Source organism: Microcebus murinus, chromosome 13 (genome assembly GCF_040939455.1).
Source record: "Microcebus murinus isolate Inina chromosome 13, M.murinus_Inina_mat1.0, whole genome shotgun sequence".
Classification (NCBI taxonomy): domain Eukaryota; kingdom Metazoa; phylum Chordata; class Mammalia; order Primates; family Cheirogaleidae; genus Microcebus; species Microcebus murinus.
In genome coordinates, this window is record NC_134116.1 from 20,593,057 (window position 1) to 20,619,068 (window position 26,012).

General features: G+C 37.4%; 1 protein-coding gene across 4 annotated transcripts in view; it reads left to right on the forward strand.

Moving 5' to 3' along the window:
• Nucleotides 1-26,012, forward strand: part of UGGT2 (UDP-glucose glycoprotein glucosyltransferase 2) — a 206,599-nt gene that overhangs the window by 76,941 nt on the left and 103,646 nt on the right. For all 4 annotated transcript variants that reach the window (XR_012922423.1, XM_012769727.2, XM_012769731.3 and 1 more), the window contains 4 exons: nt 12,030-12,149; nt 13,146-13,231; nt 13,785-13,920; nt 24,555-24,686. Coding sequence is in view for 3 of the 4 variants with exons in the window: in XM_012769727.2 (XP_012625181.1) it covers nt 12,030-12,149; nt 13,146-13,231; nt 13,785-13,920; nt 24,555-24,686 (474 nt within the window). In the remaining variant the exon portion in view is untranslated. The remainder of the gene's footprint in view (nt 1-12,029; nt 12,150-13,145; nt 13,232-13,784; nt 13,921-24,554; nt 24,687-26,012) is intronic.

The window sequence follows — 26,012 nt, forward strand, 5'->3', positions numbered from 1 at the left end:
TCCCTTAGTGTTTGCTTGTCTTAGAATGCCATCATTTCCCCTGTATATATGAAACTTAGTTTTGTAGGACACAGAATTCTAAACTTGGGCATTATTCTGTTTGAGAAGACTAAGAATGGGACCCCAATCCCTTATGGCTTGTAAGGTCTCAGTTGAGAAGTCTGAGGTTAGTCTGATGGGTTTTCCTTTGTATTGTTACCTATTGCTTTTGCCTTAAGGGTCATAGAAGGGCCTCTTTCATGTTTATTTTGGCCTAAGGACTATGTTGTGGTGTTTGCCTCTGTATGATGAATCTCTCAGGAGTTCTTTGAGGTTCTTGTATCTGAATACCTAGATTTCTAGCAAGTCCAAGGAAATTTCTTCAGTTATTCCCTCAAATTAAGTAACCCTTGCGTATTTTCTTCTTCACCCTCATGGTTGCCTGTGATTCTCATGTTAAGCTTCTTTATGTAGTCTGATGTATTCTGTAGGCTTTGCTCATTCTTTTACTTCTCTGCTCCCTGTGATTTTTTTTAATTTAAAGTTGTTGTCTGCAAGCTCTGAGATTCTTTCTTCTGTCATATCTAACCTGTTCTTAAGGCTTTCCACTGTGTTTTGTATTTCCTTGAATGAATTTTTCATTTCTAGTAGTTCCATTTGATTTTTCTTTAATTTCTTTAGTGAATTTTTCATTCATTTTCTGCATTGTTTTTGTGGTTTCTTTGTGTTGGTTTCTATTTTATCTTGTATTTCATTAAACTTCCTTGCAATCCATATTTGAAGTTATTCTTCTGTCATTTCAATATTCTGCTTTTGGCTGATATTCATTGCTAGGGAGCTGGTGTTCCCTTTTGGGGATGACCTTTCGTTCTGATTCTTCATACTCCAGAGTTGTTTCACTGATTCCTTCTCATCTGGAGCAGCTGTTACTTTTGGGTCTTCTTTTGTATAGTTAATAACAAAACCAATTTAATCTCTGAGTTGGTAGGTGGTGCTTGTGGGTGAGAATCAATCACACTCTCTGTGATTGAGTCGGTAAATGTTATAAATGGCCTGCAAATTGACATCCCTGCCAGTAGGTGGTGTTTGCTGGAGGGAACAAGCTGTACTGTTGTTTTTGGATCCTGTGACCAGTTCTGGTTCCCCAAGAGAAGCACTCTAGTGCCCCAGTTGGTGGGTAGAGCCCTGGAACTTCCAGGTGTGTTCTTATTCTCCACCATAGCAGAGGTGGGTAGAGGAGTGGGGGGGGGGGTTAGGTTGGGTTAGCCTGCCTTCAAGCTCCACAAATGCTGGCAAGGGTTGTGCAGGGGTCCAAAGTTTGTTCTTCACCTCTGGACAAAGCTGCTCATGAGGGAATGAAGTGGCCCCACTCAATCAGAAAGTCTGTGTGTGGAGGTTGGGCTGAGACCCATTATCCAGCAGTCTGGAGCAGGCCTCACTTTTTTCAACTTTCCCCTATTCCTTGGTTTCTCCTGGGCCTCTACTGGTAGGCAGGACCTCAAGACAACAAAGCTCCTCCACAACTGTGATGTAGGCGGGTGGTTTTCCTGCCCAGGATCCTGGCCTAAGTTAGGAGTGCAGCCCTCCTGTGGGAAGAGGGGTGCCCTACCAGCCTGCTGCAGCTAGGACCCACACTGCACTCTCCCCCTGATCTGCTCCTGCAGGCACCTACACCTCCTGAGACTAGATCACAAATATCCCCTCTGTGCTCCTGGGTACTACACTTGAGGCCTGAGTGTATAGGATCTGGTTTGCAGGCCGTCTCTAGGGCCCCAGAGATAAATAGACCATGCCATATAAGGATGCTGGTCCCGTGCCACCCATGGGTGCCCAGGGTGGTTTGATGTCTCTCTGCCTTGGGGCTTTTCTCTAATGCAGCTGCCAGGCAACAAGCAGAAGGGAGAGATGGTGGGCAGGGTGCCTGAGTGCAGGCACCTCTCAGTCCACTGCAGGACCCCAAAAGGAGAGAGGTCTGAGCCCCACTTCCTGTGGGAGCCTCTGTGTGGCGGCTCAATTGTTTCCCTCTGTGGCTGTGGCAGGGCTAGGGGCAGAGGAGAAAAAGAGATACGGTGGAGGAAAGCCAGCAAGCGGGTCTTCTCTGATCCTCTCTCTGGGAGTCAGTCTGCCCAGAATGACCAGGCTCTGGAGTCACGCAGAACACCCTGAGACTCACTGGACCCCTGTGGCTCCTGTAGTCTGGGTCAGTGTCGAGAAACGTGTGTGGGGGAATAAGTAGGACGGAAGTCAAGGAGTTGAAGCCCCTGGGGAGGACAGAGTTACCGGGAGGGTTGAGAAACAATATGGCACCTGCTGTTTTACTCGAGTCCGTGGGGCGGGAGACATCCCCAGGGGGCTGGGAGCCAGGTGCCCTGTCTGCAAGAAGCTCCAAGCTCACTGGCAGCAGCAGTCTCTAGGTTTAACTCAACCTGGAGGGTGGGGTCAGGACCAGGCAGGCATGAGGTGGCTAGGGCTTGGAGGGTGGACTCAGGTCAACAGGCCACAGATTGTTTCTTGGGCACAAGGATCCTGCAGATACAGGTCAGACACATAGAGGACGCAGCTCTCGTTGTCCCACCCAGAGCCCACAGAAGCAGCTACCTGAGGCCTCTAACAGCAGAGCCTGCTGCATCCCAGTGTGTGAGCACCCCTGCCAGAACTGGGGTGGAGCCAGAAGCAAAGGTTCTGACTGAGGGCTCTGAAGTTGGGGCCATACACATGACTTTCCGATTAAACTTGGAGAGTAGGTTCAGGGCCAGGCAGGCCACAGGCTGCCTCTCAGGCACAAGGGACCCACGGATGCCAGGTCAGACATGCAGATGTTGCAGCCCTCCACACCCCGCCCAGAACCCCTCAAGTTGGCTCCAGCTCCTCTCTGGTTAGTTCCAGTGCCCAGGTCCCCCTGATCTCTAGTAGGAGGCTGGCTGCCTCCAAGTTCTGGGGTATGGCTCAGGGAAGCCACAAATCAGTCTAGCCCCTCCCCAGCCCAGTGTAGTCCCAGCATGGTACACCTGAAGGTTCAAGATGGCCCTGGCTATTGCCTCTTCTCCCCAGAGTCTGTTGTCTAGTGCAATGGCTCTGCACCAACTCAAGGCATGTTCCTATATGAGCAGGTAGGAGGTCTATATAGGGCTTGTGGGTGCCTTCCTACAGGTTGGATTGCACTGCATCAGTAAGATAAGCATGAGTTTTCCAATCATTATATAGGTATCTCCCCATCACCTTTTTCTTCCCCTGCACTGTGTGTCCCTGGTTTCTTTTCTGTAAATTGACAACAGTGCTTCCAGAGTGAACAATCTATACATGTGCAGCTGCGCCCATTCTTTGCAGAGTCCTATTTCCCTGGGCTGTCTCTCACAGATTCTGGCAAGCCTTCACATGTCTGCCGCAGGAGGTGCTCTTCCCTTCTCTGTCACTCTGCTACTTTCAGTAGACTGTCCCTTCGTAGCAGTGATCAGACTGTTAACTTGATAATACCACCATAGGCCTGAAACCGTGGAAATTCCAATCCAGAAATTCCCGTATGAACAGTATAGCTGGTCCTGAAACCCACCACTCATAAATTTTCTGCCCCACCCTCATAAAGTTTCCTATTCTCTTGTTCCACTCTTGAGCCACCCTCTAGAGGCATTTTTTTCCCAAGAAATTTGTGTCTAAAGTTGTCATAAAGTAATTTTTATTGAGGTAAAATATATGTATCATAAAATTTGTTCTTTTAACCATTCAGTGGCATTAAGTACATTCACAGTATTGTACAGCTATCACTACTATTTCCAGAACTTTTTCATCATCCCAAACTCATTTTTACGTGTTAAACAATAAATCCCCATTCCCTTCTCCATGTCTCTGGTAAGCTCTATTCTGCTTTCTGTCTTTATTAATTGCCTATTCTTGATATTTCATTTAAACAGAATCATACAGTATTCTTTTGTGCCTGGATTCTTTCATTTAGCATAATTTTTTAATGTCTACCCATGTTGTAGCTTGTATCAGAATTTTGTTCCTTTTTAAGGCTGAATAATATTCCATTGAATGTATATACCATACTTTTTATCCATTTGATGGTGATGGACACTTGGGTTTTTTCACCTTTTGACTGTAATGCTATGTTATGAACATGAGTATACAATTATCTGTTTGAGTCTCTGCTTTCAATTCTTGTGGATATATACTTAGAAGTGGAATTGCTAGATTATATAGTAATTCTATCTCTAACTGTTTTGAGGAGCTGCCAAACTTCACAGCTGTTGTACCCTTTTTCATTCCTATTATCAGTACATAAGACTTCCAGCTTCTTCACATTCTTACCAACTCTTGTAATTTTCTTGTTTGGGGGCATTTTGGGTTTTTTTAAATTTAATTTAATTTAATTTTTTGTAGAGATGTGGTCTGGCTAAGTTGCCCAGGCTGGCCTCAACCTCCTGGCCACAGGAAATCCCCCTGCCTCAACTTAGCAAAGTGCTGGGATTACAGGCATGAGCCATCACACGTAGCTTGTTTTTTGAAAATAGCCATCCTAATGGGTATAAAGTGGTATCTCATTATGGTTTTGATTGCATTTCCCTAATGACTAGTGCTGTTGAGCAATTTTCATATATCTGTTGGCTATTTGTATATCTTCTTTGGAGGAATGTCTAAAGACATTCTGGGCCCAGAATTTAACATGAATTCTCATTTTATTGGCACAGAAACCCTATAAGAAAGGTATTGTTAGCATCCTCATTACTCAGATGAAGGAACTGAGACACCAAGAGTTTAATGACTTGAGCTCATGTTCTTAATTGTGACATCATACCACTTCTTAAATAAGTACTTTTACTATATCAGTTTAAATATTTTTTAGAGTTCAAAAGAAATATCATTTTATAGACTTTATCTTAAAATTAAGAAGTGTAGTGAGAACCAGGTTCTAGGTCCTAGCTCATTAACCTTGACTAAATGGAAGTCAAGTAGCCTGCGCATGCCTCAGTTTCTATAACTAGAAAGCAATGAAATTTAACTTCTGAGTCCAGATTTCAATGAAATTATATACATTATTACTAAAATTAGAATGATCCAAGGAACCTACAGAGATACCTGACAAGCTTTCTCTATACTACTTAATCTAGGATATGTGATTCACCATTTAAGTCTGACTAAACCTCAAATAGCAAATGAAGCAACTTAAGCTTTAGAGATTCTATGGGGGGGGGTATAAAGTTTCTACCTTTAATAGAAACTAAAAAGAACTAAATCAGTCTTTGTTATTTCAATACTCCCTAACCTTTGAACAGATGGTTTAGCCTAATATTAACAATGATAATGATAAAAATAAGTGATATTTTAATGCTTTGTATTTTAGAGCATTTTTACTCATTCAGTACTTATGATAACCATCTGAAAAGGCTTGCTTTTTGTTGTAACCCTTTTATATACAGACATACCTTAGTGTGCTTTGCAAATATTGCACTTTTCACAAATTGAAGGTTTGTGACAACCCAATGTTGAGCAAGTCTATTGGTACCATTTTTTCAACAGTGTGTGCTTATTTCATGTCTGTCACATTTTGGTAATTCTCACAATAGTTTTTTTTTTTTTCATTATTATCTATTACAGTAAACTGATCAGTGATCTTTGATGTTACTAATTGTTTTGGAGTGCCATGAATGATGCCCATATAAGATGAAGAACTTAGTGGATAAATGTGTGTGTTCTGACTGCTCACCAAACAGCTGTTCCCTCATCTCTCTCCCTCTCCTTCGGGCTCCCTATTCCCTGAGACCCAAAAATATTGAAATTAGGCAAGTTAATAACCCTAAATTGACCTCAAGTGTTCAAGTGTAAGGAAGAGTCACATATCTCATATCTCACTTTAAATCAAAAGCTAGAAATGATTAACTTAGTGACAAGGCATGTGGAAGGCCAGGATAGGCTAAGGCCTGGGCCTCTTTTTCAAAACAGTTAACCAAGTTGACAATGCAAAGGAAAAGTTCTTGAAGGCAATTAAAATTGCTACACCAGTGAAACACAAATGATAAAAAAGTGAAACATTGTGGCTGATATGGAGAAAGTTTGAGTGGTCTGGAGAGATCTAACCAGCCACAACATTCCTTTAAGTGAAAGCCTAATTCAGAGCAAGTTTTATGAAGGCTGAGAGATATGAGGAAACTGTAGAAGAAAACTTGGAAACTAGCAGAGGTTGGTTCATGAGGCTTAAGGAAAAATGCTGTCTCCATAACATAAAAATATGAGCTTTTAAAACAGCAAGTGCTGACGTAGAAGCTACAGCAAGTTATCCAGAAGATCTAGCTGAGATAATTGATGAAGGTGGCTATACTGGACAATAGATTTGCAACATAGGCAAGCCTTCTATTAAAAGAAGATGCCATGTAGATCTTTCATAGCAAGAGATGAGAAGTCAGTGCCTGGCTTCAAAAGACAGGCTGACTCCTTTATTAGGGGATAATGCAGCTGGTGACTTTCAGTTGAAGCCGTTGCTCATTCACTATTCTGAAAATCCCAGGGCCCTTAAAAATCATGCTAAATCTACTCTACCTGTGCTCCAGAAATTGAATGACAAAGCCTGAATGGCAGCACATTTGTTTATAGCATGGTTTACTGAATATTTTCTTGAGACCTGCTCAGATAAAGATTCCTTTCAAAATATTACTGATCATGGACAAAGCACCCAATCACTTGAGAGCTGGTAGAGATGTACACAGTTAGTGTTGTTTTCATGTCTGCTAACCAACATCCATTCAGCCCATGAATCAACAAGTCATGTATACTTTCAAGTCTTATTATTTAAGAAATACATTTCATAAGGCTATGGATATTATAGATAATGATTCCAAGAGATCTGGGCAAAGTAAATTGAAAACTTTCTGGAAAGATTCACTATTCTAGATGTTATTTAGGAGATTTATGATTCATTGGAGGTCAAAATTTCAACATTAACAGGAGTTGGAAGAAGTTAATTCCAGCTCTCAGTGGATGACTTTGAGGGTTTCAAGATGTTAGTTCTGTTAGTTGCTGGATTTATAGAAGAAACACTTAGTGGATAGTATTCCAAAGGCCTCTCAGTGTAGGTTTTTGTGGGTCTGGCTTAAATAGTTCACATGTTTCCTCCCCGGGGCTACAAATTCGATGTGATTTTAGCAGAAAAGGTCTTCACTGAATCATAAAAGGAGTCAAGGTATGAGATTCCCAAGCCTATGCAAGAAGATAGTACCCTCATTATTCATTACAGTCAATTGTGGCAAGACTTTGGTCCTTAATGTCTCATAGTTTTGGCAGTATGCTATGAAATACAACCCCATAAGGAGGAATAATCATTTACTCTGTAGCAAAAGGGGCTCTCTGGAGAATTATAATTTAGATACCAAAAGACTAAATTTCTTCTGAGTAGCTAAATGCATAGTGGTTTGAGCTGAATTCAAACCAAATGAGAAGGTTTCTTGTTAGATAACTCATTGAGTAGTCTTTACTTTTTAAAATGTCTTAGAATGGTGAAAATTGTACTGAACTTACAATCACAATCTTGAGGTCCTATGTCTAGTTTTTTGTGACCTTTAGAAAGTTATCTTCACCCTCCGATCTCTGAGGTCCCCTGAAACTCAGAAATTTTATGATCTTAAAGATCGAAATTTCAGCTTGCCTGACAAGGAGAGGCAATGAGAGCTTAATTGACTCATACCTAAGAGTCAGACAGAATTAAGTCTGCATCCTGGTGTTATCATTTCCCAGCTATGTGACCCTCAGCAAGTTATTGAACTTCTTTGAGCTTTAGTTCTCTTATCTACAAAATGAGTGGGTAATTATTTCACAGTTGAAATTTGAGGATTAAATAATGAGAAATACATTTAAATCATATAACTATTCAGTCCAGTAGGAAAGTAATTAAAACCAGAGGATTTGTTTTGGTCTGCTGTTTTCTATTTGAAATAAAATAATTATATTTAAATAAAATAGTATTACCTATGAAATAATAGCTAATCATGTTGTAAAAGTATGAAAGGGAAAAACAGTCACCCAGAGTCCTGTCATTCAAAGACAACTATTAGTAAACATTTTGTTAATTTCTTCCTATTGCTTTTTTTGTGCATCTATTTTTTATCCAAAGTCAGTATAATTTGCTATATGAAATTTTGTATCTGCCTCTTTTCATGTATCTGCAAACTCTACATAGTCATGTTTTTTAATGCTCATAACAATTTCCTTTTATGGATATAGTTCTCTGTTTTTAACAGTGTTTTGTCTGTTGGGTCCTTACATTTTTCCCATTTCTTTACTATTACAAATAATTGTGATGTACCTTTATGCATTTTTTATTTCCTTCTGATAAATTTTCACATACTGAAATTTGTTCCAAATTTCAAAAAATATATGCATCAATTTATTCTCTGAATAGATTCACAGATAGTAAATATATAAAACCACATTTTGTGACAGTGTCCTAAATGTGATGGAGGTAGTCCATATGTGTTTGGACTGCTACTACTACTGTTGTACACATTCGTTTCTCCTCAAGTATGTCTTTACAAATAGATATTGTTGCCCCACTTTAAGCATTTTCCTGCCTTATTTAATTACAGAAGTCATAAATATATTTCCCTAATGAGAGATTTAACTAAACGTGTACTTATAATACATATATTCAATTCAATTCTAGAGGTATTAATGGATTACACCAGACATCTAATCCATTAACTCTTTTTTTCTTAATGTTGAGTTTATTGTTTAATAATTAATTTTTAACAGACCCAAGTAAAATATACATGGAGTTTTCACACAAAAGGTAGCTTTGATACAAATGTGCATTTAAGTCCAAAATTACTTGCAGAATCCCAGCATTAGATAGTGTAAACAATACAGAGAAATACTCAGGAGACACAGAATAAGTTCAGTCAGGAAGTATTTGAGGAGGTTAAATCTTTAACCTAGAACCTATCTAAAGTAAGGATCTCCCACTTAAAGTTTGACTTTACCAGGTGTAGAAAAGGACACCATGGGTCCCTTCACTTCATCTCTCATTCTGGTCCGAGGCCAAGATTCAGCCATTTTTCATGAGTAAACACGCTCAGGGTTACCGTAAACTTTTGGTTAGTTTTTATATTTCTGAAGAAGTTGATCCTATAGGTTTTGCCAATTTTTCCTTCTATGGAAGGATGGAATTTTGGAATTTCTTAGTCATTTTAGTTGATGTCACTCTCTAAGGAAAAGAAAAAAAAAGTGAAGATAAATCTTGTAAGTTCTTTGCTTCTGTCACAGAGAGAGTCATCCTCCACACCATGATCCATTTTGCATTAATTTTTTCTTGACCTATATGGCTCCATGGACATTAAGGAGATCATCTTATGAGTTTTAATTTATATATGATATTTCTATTCCTTTTATTCAGTGTCTTAGTAACTCAATAGATATGGTAGCCAGGGTTATGACTAATGGAAGTAAATTACGAGAATATCAGTGTCAGTTCTGCATGCAAGTTTATGAGGCCACTCTTCCAGTTATTGTTACTGCTTTTGTATATTCACTTGAGACCAAAGAAATGGACAGTTCAGTCCCTCTGGACCTATTCAAAGTGATTTCCAGTGTTGTTTTTATCCTCCACAGTAGATGAGGATAGCACCTCAATCAGTTTACCCAATATCCATCCTATCATTAGGTCATTGCTATAGTTTTCTAACTAGTTTCTGTGATAAGAATCACCTAGGGCAAATGGGGATTCCCAGGGCCTGTTCCCAGATTCTGATTTAGTAGTTCTGAAGCAGGGCCAAAGAATCTGCATTTTGAATAAACACCCTAGTTTATTTTGATCCACACCAAAGTGTGGATTACTGCTTCCCATCATTAATCAAGCTCAAAGAGAACTGATACATAAAGCTTAAGGCCAGTTTCTCTCTTAAAATGAGAAATATGACTGACCACCAAGGGGATCGGATACTCACATTCTGTACTTGATGCCTTTTTTCCTTCTAGCCTGGAACCCCCATAGAAGACCTGTTAATTAATATAGACACTGCCGACTGATTCTACAGAGATTTCCCATGAACAAGGGATTCCTAACATACTGTGAGGATCCAAAGAACTTGTTCCCATTACTTTCACATGCTCAGCAAGAATTACCTCAGAAACATAAACAAGATAGACTATGATTGACTTTATCCAGAGAAGCCAAAATTCTTCCATCTACCTCTGCACTAATAGAACAAATTATAGAGGAAACAAGCTAATCCCAGATCCTCATTATTATAGGTTACCACTAAAATAGAAATTATTGCAACTTTACATTGTTATCCTTACTCAGGTGTTTTTAGACATCTTAAATATATCCCAAACTGACTGACTCCCTCTACTTCCATCCCTTCCCTGGAAAAGCCTACTTCTTTTGGAGCTCCTATGCCAGTGTTCGGTACAGTCTTTCTGAAACCAAGATTCTCCCTCTTACTCATCTTTCTGTGTGTGTCTCTTAATTCTATCAACTTTTCTCTAAAATCACTGCCTCTGACTTGGTTCAGCCCACAGTAAATGCTTGTCTATAGAAGCTTCCTAATTTCTTCAGATAATTTTGTCCCATTCTTTTTCTCCTTTCCTTGGACTTTTAGTTACATATTTGCTAAACATTTTTCCTGTGTTCCTCATCTCTCTTGCACTTTGTTTTGGTTTATCTAATATTTTTTTCTTTGTACTTTAGTTAGTGTATGCTATATTGATCTGACATCCCTGTTTAGTAATTAAACCCATCGAATAAGTTCTTATAGTTCTTAGTTATATTATGTCTTAATTCTTAAATATCTCTTTGATTCTTTTTTATAGATTTTAGTTCTCTGTTAAAATTTTTCATCTTTTCATCTATTTTTATACTTTTAAAAAAATCTGTTAGTCATATTTCTTTTAAAATCCTTGCCTGAGTTATCTTTCAGTCCCTTTTTATTGTCTTTTTTTAATCTTTGTCTTATTTCAATGTTTTATCCTTTTCTTTTTGCATGGCAGTGTTTGATTAAAACCAGAAATTGATGAAAAGCTGTAGAGCCAGAGATTAAGGTTTGTTCTGGGAGCATGAGTGCCAGGTGCTCATTTGTATCCATTGAGGTTTGTTTTTAGGCTTCATGAGGGCTGTTCTATTTTGTGTTTGTCTTCTCAGATCCTGCCCTACTGGGTCTCAAATGAAAGTCCATAGTGTTTAGTATTTGAATTCCACCTTGAACTCTGGTCTGTCTTCTCAGTACCATGTTATAGATGTGGCTTCAACCTCTCAGTTTCTCTTTCCTCTTAGATTTTTTGAGACATGTTGTCATGTGTATGTGCAGTTATGAGTGAGCTAATGAGAGGACTTTGTATGGAAATTTGTCTGGTTTCCTCCTCTCCTGAGCTCCCCTCACCCTCTAATCCCAGCATTTTGGCAGCCCTTACTTGGACTTCTGCTTTCGAAGCTCAATATGACTCTTACTTTCTATTTGAACATTGTTCTTCCAGGCTGCAATTTGGAAATGGCCCCAGGGATGAAGTTGGGGTGAATGTGGAGCTTGCCTCTATTGCCTCCTGCTTTCCAAGATTATAACTGCTCACTTGTTGCTTTTGGGTTGCTGCCCCAACTACGTGCCTCTAAACAGTGGTTTATATGTTTTCTCCAGTTTTTATAATTTATTAGAACTAGGCATCTAAGGCATTGATTGTTAAATTTAGCTTTTATAAGCCATTTTATTTTCCTTATGTCCAAACTTTTAAATTGAGAGGGGAGGTAAAGAGCCTTATTTACTTCTTATAATTAAGATTAATATTCATCTCTCTTACATGGTTTATGGAGAGTAATTTTTATACAGTTTTATTTTGTAACATGAAAAAGAAACATGAGTAAAAGAAATTGAGGGGAGGCTTAATGTAAAAGGCTACAAAAGTATAAAATTATTGCATATAATGAATACCTTTATTTAGAGAATATTCAACTGGCCTCTATATTTAATCAGAAATATAGAAAATCCTGTGTGTATTTTTACTTGCCATTGGATATAGTGAAAAATCTAACTTTGAGAATTATTATAGTTTTCTTAGATTTATGAATTCTTTTCTAGTGGATTAATGACTTAGAAAATGATGGTATGTATGTTACATGGCCTACAAGTTGCCAGGAACTTCTGAAACCAGTATTCCCTGGAAGTATACCAACCATAAGGCGTAATTTTCATAATTTGGTGAGTTCTGTATTTTGATTATTTATATATCCCTTATAAATATATCACCATTCTTTTTGTATTACCCTTCTGTTGGTGACTAGGCATCTGAGTTGTAAGGAAGGAAAAAGTTACCTGATGCAACAAGCTTGAAGTGGCATGGCTGATAGGGTATGAAAAACTAGCAGTGTCACATAATCTGCCTCTTATTAATCAGCCTTCATGTCATTTTATAATACCAATATTGTTATATTTTACATTTCTCAAAGGAATTTATGATAGAATTTTTCTTCATTCTATATTATAAACTAATGATTAAAGTGTACATTTCAGGGAAAAAATACATAAATACCATTTTGTCATCTATACATATAATATTAAATATCCAAACAAGCTTTTTGGAAATTTGAAATCTGAAGAAAACATCTAGGACTTTTTTTTTTTTTCCCACATAGTAAGAGAGTGTCTTATTTGCTAAAACAAACTTGAGCAAGCAGTTATGTTAATGCTATTTTGGCCAAAATTCAATTTCTGTTTCCTTTTTAAAAAATTTATCACAAAAAAATCCAGTGAACATTTAGAATAAGGTATTTTGTTTCATGTAAAAAAATACTTTAATAGTGAGATGTGCACCATCTGGGGGATGGTCATGATGGAGACTCAGACTTTTGGGGGGAGGGGGGGAAATGGGCATTTATTGAAACCTTAAAATCTGTACCCCCATAATATGCCAAAATAAAAAAAAAATTAAAAAAAAAATACTTTATGTTGTGATTCCAAAAGCAAGATGAGTAATCTGCTATTAAATTCCATGTGTAATTTTATTTGGAAACGTAGTTCTTAAGAGTCTTTCATAAATTCTTTGTGATATATATTTCTCAAAATTCTTTGTAATCACTAAATTTCTTAAATTATACCTTGAATTTCATACATTTAGTTAAAAAAATTAGACTAAAGCCAAATTTCATGAAAATTCTAAAGTGTTAAAATAGTGATTATGTAATGTCTTTCTTTTAGGTTCTGTTTATTGATCCTGCTCAAGAATATACCTTGGATTTTTTTAAACTGGCTGAACTTTTTTATTTTCATAAAGTTCCTCTTAGGTAATTATCAATTTATAACATTAGGCTGTCAACTGAAGGAAATCTATGTTGTTCATATTGTGTTACACAGAGTATTAATGTGGAGCTCAAAGTAACAGCCATAGTGACTAACACAACAGAGCTGTGTGTTATAAAGTGTTATATACCTTTATGATAAACTCTGTTAATCAAAGTTATGTGATAATCTTATTTACCCTGTTACCTTCCTGAGAGAATGATCTAATCACTCTGGACACTTATGCAAGGATCCATCTCCATCTCCCTGTCTTAAGAGTACACTGACCCTTTTTGTCCAGAAGCACAGGGTCATTTGATAGTGTCACCACCAGAGAGAGAGTTTGACATCTTGCAGAAATCCAATAGCTATGTGGATTTTGGTGAATATGCATTATATCAAACTTTTCAAGTAATAATATTAAAATATTCCTCTTTTTCCCTATCTACTAATACATTTCCTCCATCTAGATGTTGTAGTCTAATAATATTTAAAAATAGTCGTTTATTGTGATTCAGGAGGTAGCTGTGACATTCCTTATTCATCTTCTTTTCCCAGAATTGGTTTTGTGTTCATTCTTAATACAGATGATGAAGTCGATGGAGCAGATGATGCTGGAGTTGCACTTTGGCGAGCTTTCAATTATATTACAGAAGAAAGTGATGAATCAGAAGCATTTATTTCTGTAGTACATGTGAGTATATACACTAAATATAATTTCTTTAGATGTATAATTTTTATATTATAATTATTTATTACAACATTATTATAAACATTTCAAAGTTTATAAAAACTATCATGGGGATTAATATAGATGATGATTTTTGCAACTCCCTACTGAAGTACATAATATTGTCCCAACTTTATAAATTAGGCAACTGAAGCTCTGCCAAAATATATGAATATACTTAGTTTGGTCAGCCAGTAAAGGAATTTAAATTGTATATATAAGTTTGGATGAGAACATATTAAAAGAAAATGATTATTCAAGGAAGAATTATTGAACTAGGCCTTGGATGAAGTCATAAATAAAGTGATGATTGCCAAGTTTAATATTCTAAATGGTAAACTATATAGACACTTTCTAGGGAATTTCAAAGGAGGAAGATATCACTTAGTGATAGCAAATTGTGTAAAAAAAGAAGCTTGATGCTGAGTCTGACAAAGATACCGTCTAAGAGAAGTCAGAAATTGGTAAGAACTTGACTAAGGAAAAACAGAAAAATAGGATTATTTTGTAATTGAGGTTGTGGCTCATAATTCTGTTGTGGCTTGTTGTGGAAATATAAATGTATTAAAGAACTATCTTGTTACTATGAAGAAAAGTCAAGGTATAGATTAAAAAGTAGCTTCTATTCATTTTTATATTCATTGGGCTTTAGCTTGTCGATAAATGTTACAACAAGGAATGTCTCCTCTTCAAACTGAAAAAGAAATTTTCAAAGCATTATAAATTTCTTACCCTACTATTGTGGTTCCCAGGAAAATCACTAAGTACTTCATTAATCCACTGAACTCTAGGATATAGAAACTATACTTCAGTGAGTTAGGGATAGAGTTTGCTCTGTAAAATATTGCAATGGAATATGTGTCAATATTATATTTCACTCTGTTAGTTTTACTAACTTAGTGGTTTATAAGGGACTCAGTCAAACTGACTTGTATCTTTTATTAAGATCCAACTACTTTATTGTAAAAGGATCAGTATGATATCCAAGACTAAGAAACCTGAAGAGATTCAGAAATTATCTTTACCTAGGTTATCTTAATTAACAATATTGAATCTCTTCTGTTAGCATTTTGTGCCAATCATTAATTTGCATGTAATAGCAAGTAATCTATGACATTCAGCACAATACTATATAATCTCTTAGAAAACCAAATTACATTTGAATCCATAGGATTCAATCAAAGAAGCATAGAAATATTAAATATCTGACACAGCATATAAGTTGTAATAAACCATTAGAAGGAGGAGGAGAGGGAAAGCGAGAAATAAATGAGGAAGAAACATTTAGAGAAAGCATATTACATGCTCATTTTGGCAGCACATATACTAGAGAAAAGCATGTTAGAATCCTCTGGTATCTGTTGTGTGAGAAAGTTGGTAGTTATTCAGACTATGCTTATGATCTCTAAATTTTTTTAACCCATAATCTCATAGAAAATCATATTATTGAGCCAACATTCTGTTGGGAGTATACTGTGTCATTTAGATGACTCGGCCTCATTACTTTGGAATAATTTGAACAAAATATAGTTTTTTTAGTAAAATAAATGAATTATAAAATCCCTTTAAAACTATTTCATTGCTTTCAGTGAGCAAATTATCTGATTTAAATAATTTGAAAGTGTACTATCAGGAGAGAGGCGGAATATAAAACCAAAATGATAATAAAAATATAGGAAAATTACTGAAATGTGATAGTAAAAAAATGTCAAGTAGTGTCAGTTAAGCCAACCCTATCTGTTGTAATCATATTAAGTGAGTATATTAAACTTAAACATATTAGAAGAGTAGATATAAAAAGGGAGAAAATTATACACAAGGCAGATATTTAACAAGTGAAACCTAAGGTAGCCATAAAGTATTAGGGAAAATAAACTTTAAGGAAAAGTACCAATTTGATTGATTTGATTTTTGTATATGGCAAGAGTTAGGGGTCTAGTTTCATCTTCTGCATGTGGGTATCCAGTTTTCCCAGCACCATTTGTTGAAGAGACTGTCCTTTCTCCAATATGTGTTCTTGGCACCTTTTTGAAAATGACTTTACTGTAAAGGTGTGGATTTATTTCTGAGTTTTCTATTCTGTTCCATTGGTCTGTGTGTCTGTTTTTATGACAGTAACATGCTGATTTGGTTATTCTATTTTTGTAATATAATTTGAAGTCAGGTAGTGTGATTCATCCAGTTTTGTTCTTTTTGCTCAGTATGACTTTGGCTATTCTGGGTCTTCTGTGGTTCTATATAAATTTTAGGACTATTTTTTCTATTTCTGTGAAGTATGTCATTGACATTTTGATAGAGATTCCATCGAATCCACAGATGCTTTGGGTAATATGAATGTTTTAGCAGTATTGATTCTTCCAGTCCATGAACATGAAATACCTTTCTGTTTTTTGGTGCCCTCTTCAATTTCTTTCATCAATGTTTTATAATTTGAATTGTTGAGATCTTTTACTTCTTTGGCTAAATTTATTCCTGGATATTTTGTTGTATTTGTGACTATTATAAATTGTATTATTTTCTTGGTTTCCTTTTCAGATTATTCTCTGTTGGCATGTAGAAATGCTGCTGAGTTTTTATGTTGATTTTTGTATCCTACAACTTTACTGAACTTATCAGTTCTATTTTTGGTGGCATTTTTAGGCTTTTATAAATACAAGATCATATCATCTGCTGACAAGGATAATTTGTGTTATATGGTTTTTTTATAGCAATTATTCATTTTGTTATTTATGCTTCATAACATGTTACATATATTCCTTTTTGCTTACCAAGTTAAAATTAAAATTTTTTAAATTAATAAATGTGTAAGAAGATTGAATTGTTATATGTCTGAGTACCTTATTTATGCAAGTTATTCTGGCTATTTTATAGGAGTATCTAATATTTTCAGATGACTAATTATTATAGTAAATACTAAAATGACTAATCTCAATGACTTTTTGTTTTTTCTCAATGACTTTTCATATATAACTTTTGCTTTATTTAAAATCTCATTTTTGTAATCCCTATTTATGTTTTACAAAAGGCTGGAGTTTTTACATTTTTTGAAATGTTATGATCATAGTATGCTCTACTTTGATATGAGGAGAAAACTTGCCCCTATATTGAGAAGCTCATGAAAACTGAACTCTGCGGTCTAATTATATACCTGTACCTCTTCTTAAAGGAATAGGTTACAAAGTTTACAGTGATAAAAGGAGAACGAAGAATACTGATTTCTTAGTATGAGGAGTATAATATGGGGATTCTATTAGCCACAATATGAAGATTATTTCTAGCAATAATGATTTAAGTGAATTGGGACTAAAAATATTCTTCATTGATATGTCAGAATGCTGCCTAATGACATTTGTACTTACTAATTGTTCATTCTGTTTGTAAGGTTCATTCCACAGAGTGATTTAATGCTAGTTCAATGTTTATGTTAAAGTCTCAGCTCAGTCATCTACTCAGATGCCTTCTCTCTTGATATAAAACCTAAAACAGTACCTAGGCCATATAGAGGACCTATAAGTACTAAGTAAAGGTAGAAGTGAAAAAAATATTAGGGGAGTAACAGCTTACATTCTGGAACTGTGTTTAGAACATTTGAAACTGGGGGAAGAGTGAAGGTACGGAGAAAATCTAGTCAGTATATTTACTGAAGAGCAATGAAAAATGAAAGTAAAGCATTTCTGAAATAAGTCACTTAAAAATATTTAACCCATACCTTTTTAAGGAAAGGTAATCATTATTTTATTAAGAATCACTATATCTGGTTGATCAAAATAGAATATAACTTGTAGATTTGTTGTGCTATTTTTAAAAGCTATAGAATATTTTTTTGGTCTTTCACTCCTTTTTTTTTTATTTCAGCATATTATGGGGGTACAGATTTTAAGGTTTCAATAAATACCCATTTCCCCGCTTCTCCTCACAAGTCTGAGTCTCCAGCATGACCATCCCCCAGATGGTGCACATCTCACTCATTATATATGCATATACCCTCCCCCCTGCTCAATACCCTATTACTGTAGTACCTATGCGACCACTTAGGTGCTGTACAGTTAATACCAATTTGCTGGTGAGTATATGTGGTGCTTGTTTTTCCATTCTTGGGAAACTTCACTTAATAGCATGGGTTCCAGCTCTAACCAGGAAAATATAAGATGTGCTATATCACCATTGTTTCTTAGAGCTGAGTAGTACTCCATGGTATACATATACCACATTTTATTAATCCATTCTTGGATTGATGGACACTTGGGTTGTTTCCACAGCCTTGCAATTATGAATTGTGCTGCTATAAACATTCAAGTGCAGGTGTCTTTTTTGTAGAGTGTCTTTGGATCTTTTGGGTTGATGCCCCGTAATGGGATTGCTGGATCAAATGGCAGATTCAATTGTATCGCTTTAAGGTATCTCCATATTGCTTTCCACAGAGGTTGAACTAGTTTGCAGTCCCACCAGCAGTGTAGGAGTGTTCCTCTCTCTCGGCCAGCATTTATTGTTCGGAGACTTTTTGATAAAGGCCATTCTCACTGGGGTTAAGTGATATCTCATTGTGTTTTTGATTTGCATTTCCCTGATGATTAGAGATGTTGAGCATTTTTTTATATGTTTGTTGGCCATTCTTCAGTCTTCTTTAGAAAAGTTTCTGTTCAAGTCCTTTGCCCACTTTTTAATAGGGTTATTTGATTTTTTCTTGCTGATTTTTCTTGCTGAGTTCTAAGTATATTCTAGTTATCAGTCCCTTATTGGATGCATAGGATGCAAAAATTTTCTCCCATTCTGTAGGTTGTCTGTTTACTTTCATGACTATTTCTTTGGCTGTGCAGAAGCTTTTTAGTTTGATCATGTCCCATTTATTTATTTTTGTTGCTGCTGTGATTGCCTTTGGGGACTTCTTCATAAACTCTTTGCCCAGGCCAATGTCTAGGAGAGTGTTTCCAACTTCTTCCTCTAGAATTCTAATAGTTTCATACCTTAGGTTTAAGTCTGTTATCCAGCGTGAGTTGATTTTTGTGAGAGATGAAAGGTGTGGGTCCTGTTTTAGCCTTCTACTGGTGGCTATCCAGTTTTCCCAGCACCATTTATTAAAAAGGGATTCTTTTCCCCAGCGTATGTTTTTGTCTGCTTTGTCAAAGATTAGATGGCTATATGAGGATGGTTTTATATCAGGATTCTCACATCTGTTCCACTGGTCAATATTCTTATTTTTGTGCCAATACCAGATTGATTTAATTCCTACAGCTTTTGTTGTATAGTTTGATATCTGGCATATTAATGCCTCCCATTTTGTTTTTGTTGCCTAGAATTGCTTTTGATATTCGGGGTCTTCTTTGGTTCCATACGAAGCATGAAATTATTTTTTCTATATCTGTGAAGAATGCTGATGGGATTTTAATAGGTATTGCATTGAATCTGTAGATCAGTTTGGGTAGTATAGACATTTTGATGATGTTGAGTCTGCCGATCCACAAGCATGGTATGGATTTCCATCTGTTTACATCCTCTGCTATTTCCTTCCTCAGTGTTTCATAGTTCTCCCTGTAGAGGTCTTTTACCTCTTTGGTTAAGTATATTCCTAGGTACTTTAATTTCTTTGTTGCTATTGTGAAGGGATTGAGTCTTTGATTTGGTTCTCAATCTGATTGTTGTTGGCGTATATGAATGCCTGTGATTTCTGTGTATTGATTTTGTATCCTGAGACTTTACTAAATTCATTGATCAGTTCCAGGAGTTTCTTGGTTGAATCTTTGAGGTTTTCTAAATATAATACATATCATCAGCAAACAGTGAAAGTTTGATCCCCTCTGCCCCTATGTGGATACCTTTAATTCCATTTTTCTGTCTGATTGCTGTAGCCAAGACTTCCAGCACTATATTGAACAGAAGTGGAGATAGTGGGCAGCCTTGTCTTGTTCCAGGTCTAAGTGGGAATGATTTCAATTTTTCCCCATTCAGTATGATGTTGGCTATGGGTCTGTCATATATGGCTTGTATCATTTTTAGGTATGTCCCTTCTATGCCTATTTTCTTAAGGTTCGTATCATGAAAGGGTGTTGAATTTTGTCAAAAGCTTTTTCTGCATCTATTGAAAGAATCCTGTGGTCTTTGTTTTTGCTTCTGTTTATGTGGTGAATTGCATTTATAGATTTATGTATGTTGAACCATCCCTGCATCCCCGGGATGAAGCCCACTTGGTCGTGATGGATTATTTTTTTGATAAGCGTCTGGATTCGGTTAGCTAAGATTTTGTTGAAAATTTTTGCATCTATATTCATTAGGGATATTGGTCTGTAGTTTTCTTTTTTTGTTGCATCCTTTCCTGGTTTTGGTATCAGAGTAATATTCGCTTCATAAAAGGTATCAGGGAGGTTTCCGTTCTTCTCGATGTTGTGGAATAGTTTCTGCAAGATAGGTACTAGTTTTTCTTTGTAAGTGTGGTAAAATTCGGGTGTGAAGCCATCTGGACCGGGACTTTTCTTTTTAGGGAGATTTTTAATTGCTGTTTCAATTTCAGCTGTTGAGATTTTCTGTTCAGGGAATCTATTTCTTACTGGTTGAGCCTAGGGAGGCTGTGTGTTTCTAGAAATTTGTCCATTTCCTCCACATTTTCCAGTTTGTGTGCATAAAGATTTTTGTAGTATTCATAAATTATATCTTGTATCTCTTTGGGATCAGTTGTGATATCTCCTTTTTTGTTCCTGGTAGAGCTTATTAGATATTTTTCTGCTTTTTGTTAGCTTAGGCAATGGTGTGTCAATTTTGTTTATTTTTTCAAAGAACCAACTTTTTGTTTTATTAATCTCCTGAATAGCTTCCCTGTTTTCAATTTTGTTTAGTTCTGATTTGATCTTGTTGATTTCACTTCTTCTGCTGGGTTTCGGGTTGGTCTCTTCTTCTTTTTCCAGCTCTTTGAGTCGTTTCGTTAGATTGTCTATTTGTGATCTTTTTGTCTTTTGGTTATAGGCATTTATGGAGATAAACTTTCCTCTCAGAACTGCGTTAGCTGTGTCCCAGAGGAGTTGATAACTTGTCTCTCCATTATCATTTTCTTCATAGAATTTTTTTATTTCCATCTTGATTTCTTCATTTATGAAGTAATCATTTAGTAGGAGGTTGTTTAATTTTCATGTTTTTGTGTAGAAATGTGAGTTTCTGTTAGGGTTGATTTCTACTTTAATTCCACTGTGTTCTGAGTAGGTACATGGTATGATTTCTATTTTTTTAAATTTCTTGAGGTTTACTTTGTGTCCTAGGATATGGTCAATCTTAGAGAATGTCCCGTGAGCTGATGAGAAGAACGTATATTCAGTGGATTTTGGAAGAATGTCCTGTAGATGTTAGTGAGACCCAATTGTTCCAGGGTTTTGTTTAAGTTCATTATTTATTTATTAATTTTTTGTTTGGAGGATCTGTCTTGTGCCATCAGTGGGGTGTTGAAATCTCCAGTGATTATGGAATTGCTATTAATCCATTTGCTTAGATCCAGTAAGGTTTGCTTTATGAAACTGGGTGCACCTAAGTTGGGTGAATATATATTTAAAATTGTTACCCCTTCTTGTTGAGGTGTGCCCTTCACCATTATATAATGACCCTCTTTGTCTTTCACTACTTTTGTTGGTTTAAAAACTAAATCGTCTGAAATTAGAACTGCCACACCAGCCTTCTTTTCGCTTCCACTTGCCTGGTATACTGATCTCCACCCTTTTACTTTTAGTCTATATGCATCCTTGGAGGTTAGATGTGTTTCCTGAAGACAGCATATACTTGGCCTATATTTTCTTATCCATTCAGCCAGCCTATGTCTCTTGAGTGGAGAGTTTAATCCATTCACATTTATTGAGAGAACTGATAGGTAAGGTAGATTACTGTTCATTCTGTTGGGTTGGATGTTCTTGCTTTGATTTCCCTCTTGAATTATCTGGCCTTTAATCTTTGGGTTTTGGTTGTTTTTATATTCGTGAGTTTTTATTATGGTGTTCTATGAGTAACACTGTTTTGAGTACTTCTTGTAGGGCTGGTCTTGTCTTGGTGAGTTCTGTGAGACTTTGCTTGTCTGAGAATGTCTTTATTTCTCCTTCATATATGAAGCTTAGATTTGCAGGGAATAAGATTATAGGGTGGGCATTGTTTTGTTTCAGAAGAGTGAGAATGTGGCCCCAGTCTCTCCTTGCTTATAAAGTCTCAGTAGAGAAGTCTGGTGTTATTTGAATTGGCTTTCCCTTGTATGTCACTTGCTTCTTTCATCTTACAGCTCTTAGAAGGGCCTCTTTAGTTGATAGTTTGGTCAGCCTGATGACTGCATGTCGTGACGTCTTCCTGTTTTCATTGAATCTCCCAGGGGTCCTCTGAGCTTCTTGAACTTGTATATCGAGATTTTGAGCAAGGCCTGGTAAATTTTCCTCTATTATATCTTCAAATAGCTTGTCCAACCCTTGAGTGATGTCTTCTTCCCCTTCTGGTAACCCTATGACCCTCACATTAGATTTCTTCACATAATCCCACATCTTTTGTAGGCTTTGCTCTTTTCTCTTGTTACTCTGCTCTGTCTCTGTGATGGTTTAATTTAATTGGAGGGTGTTATCTTCAAGCTCTGAGATTCTTTCTTCTGTTCGATCTACCCTTTTCTTGAGACTTTCCACTGTATTTTGTAGTTCCCTGAATTGATTCTTCATTTCCAGGAGTTCGGTTAAATTTTTCTTCATTGTGTCTGTTGCTTTAGTGAACTTTTGTTCTAGGTCCTGGAGGCTTTTTGTGTTTTTTTTTGTGTTGGTGATTGAGTTGTTGTTGCAGGTCAGTGAGTGTTCTTATGATCCACATACGAAATTCCTCTTCTGTCATTTTGGTTGCCTGATTTTGGTTGGTGTCCGTTTCTAGGGGGCTTGTGCTCCTCTTTGGGGGAGTGTTTTCCGTTTGGTTCTTCATATTTCCTGAGTTCCTTCACTGATTTCTTCCCATTTCGATCCATTGTTGTTTCTTTCCTTTAGGTTTTTGTTTGGGTATTCACACGCCTTGTTTAGTTTCTGAGCCGTTAGGTGGTGTCTGTGGGTGAGATTTTACCACTCCCTGTATAATGAGTCAGTGGGTGTCGTGAAATGGCTGTGCAGGATGCCGTCCCTTTCAGTAGGTGGCACTTGCTTGGAGGAACAGGCTATGCTGTTGATTTTGTGTCCTGTTATCAGCTCTTGTTCTGGGCGGAGCTGGGTTGGGTAAGCCTGCCCTCAGGCACTACCAATGCCATTAGCAGGGGTCAAAGTTCTGTTCTCTGCTTCCAGGAAAACTGTCAGGGCAGGGCTGGAATGGCCCGGCTCAGCCAGTAAATCTGCTTGTGGGAGTGGGGCTGTCTGAAACCTGCAGTCTGGAGCGGGCCTCGCTTCTTTCCACCCTCCCCAACTCTGTAGCTACTCCTGGGCCTCTGCCAGCAGGCCAGACCACATGCCACCAGGCCTCCCTGGATTGTGTGGCTGGTGGGGAGGTTCCCTGTGCAGAAACGCCACCTGGGTTTGGGGCACGGCCTCCTTTTGGGAGGAGGGTTGCCCTCTAGGACGCTGATATGCCCCTGAAGGCACACACACCTCAGTAGGCTGTTCACATATATCCCTTCTGTGCCCCGGGCAATGCTAGCCCTCGGTGCAGGGGATCTGGTCTGCAGGTCCGACCCCTGGGTCCCAGAGTTCAAACCGTATCCCCACCAGGGAGAGGAATTCTGGTCCCAGTTTACCCCCAGGGAGCCGAAGCTGTGTCTATGTCTCTCAGCCTCTGAGTCGGCACTATTCTTCCGGGAACACCGCGCCAGCTGCACCTGGGAGGGCTGGTGGGTAGGGAACTCACAGTCTGAGTTTCCCTGAGTCAGCTGTAGGGTCCCAAAAGGGAAGGTCCCGTTCCCTGGAGGTGCCTCCGGCTGGTGGCTGTATTTTCTCTCTGGTCAGCCGTGGGTAGGGTCGGCAGAGGGGAGGAGGAGGCAATATGGCACCATCCGCGCAGCTTGGGTCTGTGCAGATGGAGGTGCCCAGAGGGAGTTGGGAGCTTGGTTCATGTCCGCTACAGGCTCACTGCTAGCTGTAGTGAGCTGTGTCTGGGCTGGTGTCCACAGGTCTCTCCACCTGCTGTACAGTTCACCAGCAGTCCCAAATGCAGGTGAGGGGAAAGGTGACTTATCTACCTACCCTTCTCGCTGGTCTCCGGGCTGCTCCGGTGGTCTCAGCTTCCAGTTTTCTTGCGCAGCCTCTTCCCGTGGAGTCTCCTCGGGTGTCACGTACCCTTCCTTCCAACCCTCGTCCGCTGTATGCTCGTCTTCTTGCTTCTTTTTTCTATTTTCTGCTAAAATCTGTCTTTTCTTCAGAGACACACTGTCTGGCGATGTTTCTCATCCGCCATCTTGATCCTCCCCCTATAGAATATTTTTAAAAGCATTTTTATTAGATGATATATTTTATGGTGAAAATTATACATTTATTTTTGTGTGGTATATGTATATACGATTAGTATGCTTAGAACTTACAAATAAAAAATGTGTTCTTTATTTTACAAATCTATCTGCATGCTAAGAGAAAGAAAGAAAGCTAATTGGTATAAGAGGAAAATTAATTATAACATCTCTGTTTTCACAGATGTACCAAAAATTAAAGGCTCAAAGTATACTCACTGTGGATAATGTGAAGAATGTTCTCCAAAATAAATTTCCTCATGCTAGTATTTGGGATATTTTGGGAATTCATTCTAAATTTGATAAAGAAAGAAAGGTAAGTTGGAGTAGTATGTTAAGTGAAATAAGCCAGGCATGGAAAGACAAATGCCTCATGATCTCCCTCACATGCAATCTAAAAAAAAAAAAAAGTGGAACTCACAGAAACAGAAAATATTTGTTACCAGAGGCTGGAGGGTAGGGAAATTGGGAGATTTTGGTCAAAGAACTCAAAATTTCAGTTAGACTAGAGAAGTAAGTTCAGGAAATCTATTGTACATTATGGTGACTATAGTTAATAACAATATATTGTAAACTTGAAAATTACTAAGAAAGTAGATTTTTAGGGTTCTTACTACGGAAATATGAGAAGTATGTGAAGTAATGCACATGTTAATTAGCTTGATTTAGGCATTCCATAGCATATACATATATCAAAATATATTGTACACCATAGATACATACAAATTTTACTTGTTGGTTTTGAACAAAAAGGTAAACAATTAAAGACTCCACCCAGATGATTCAGAGAGAAGAGGAAAAAAAAGGTAACATCACAAAGAAGTTCCCAAAGAGAAAGAAAAATAATACACAAAGAAATTCCCAAAATTGATGGACAGGAGCCTTCACTGGAAAGGACCCACTAAATATATAACACAGTGAATAAAAGAGGAATTCTCTGAGGCATGGGGAAAGGAGTACTTTTCTGAAAAAATGATAGTTAAGCTAACTAAGTCCTGAAGCAGTAGAAAGAGTTAGAAAAAAGAAAACAGAGAGGTGGTAAGAGATGCACATTCCAGACAGAAAAAATGTTAAGAGGTCCAATGTGAAGGAACTCAGAGAAGCTGGTATTACTACTATACAGATTACAAGCTTATGTTATGTTTGTGTCATGGGGTAAAGTTGAGCTGAGGCTGGAGAGGTAAGCACAGGGTCATATTACATGGAGTCTTGTGAACAATATTTAATGTGAATTCTTATCAATAGAAGACCTTGGCAGTATTAAAAAACCTGAAAAGCAGTGAAATGACAATGACATGCATTTTTTTCCCAAAAGAGCATTCTCCATTATTGAGAATGGCTTCTTGGAGGGTAAGATTGTATGGTGATATGGATTAGAAATGTGTGGGTAAGAGATGTAAGATAGGCTATTAGGCTTTTGGAGGAAGTAGATGCAGAGAAAAATGGGCACATGTGTGTTAATTAGGAAGTACCATCCAGGATCTGCTGCTGGATTGGATAGAGTAGAGGGGATGAGAAATTGTCAAGGATGACTCTCAGGGTTTAGTTGAACACTCGTTGGGAGGGTCATGCTGCCATTGCCAAGCTGGAAAGGAGTGGAGGAGATACAGATGGGGAGATAAGATCAGAAGTTCAGTTTTTC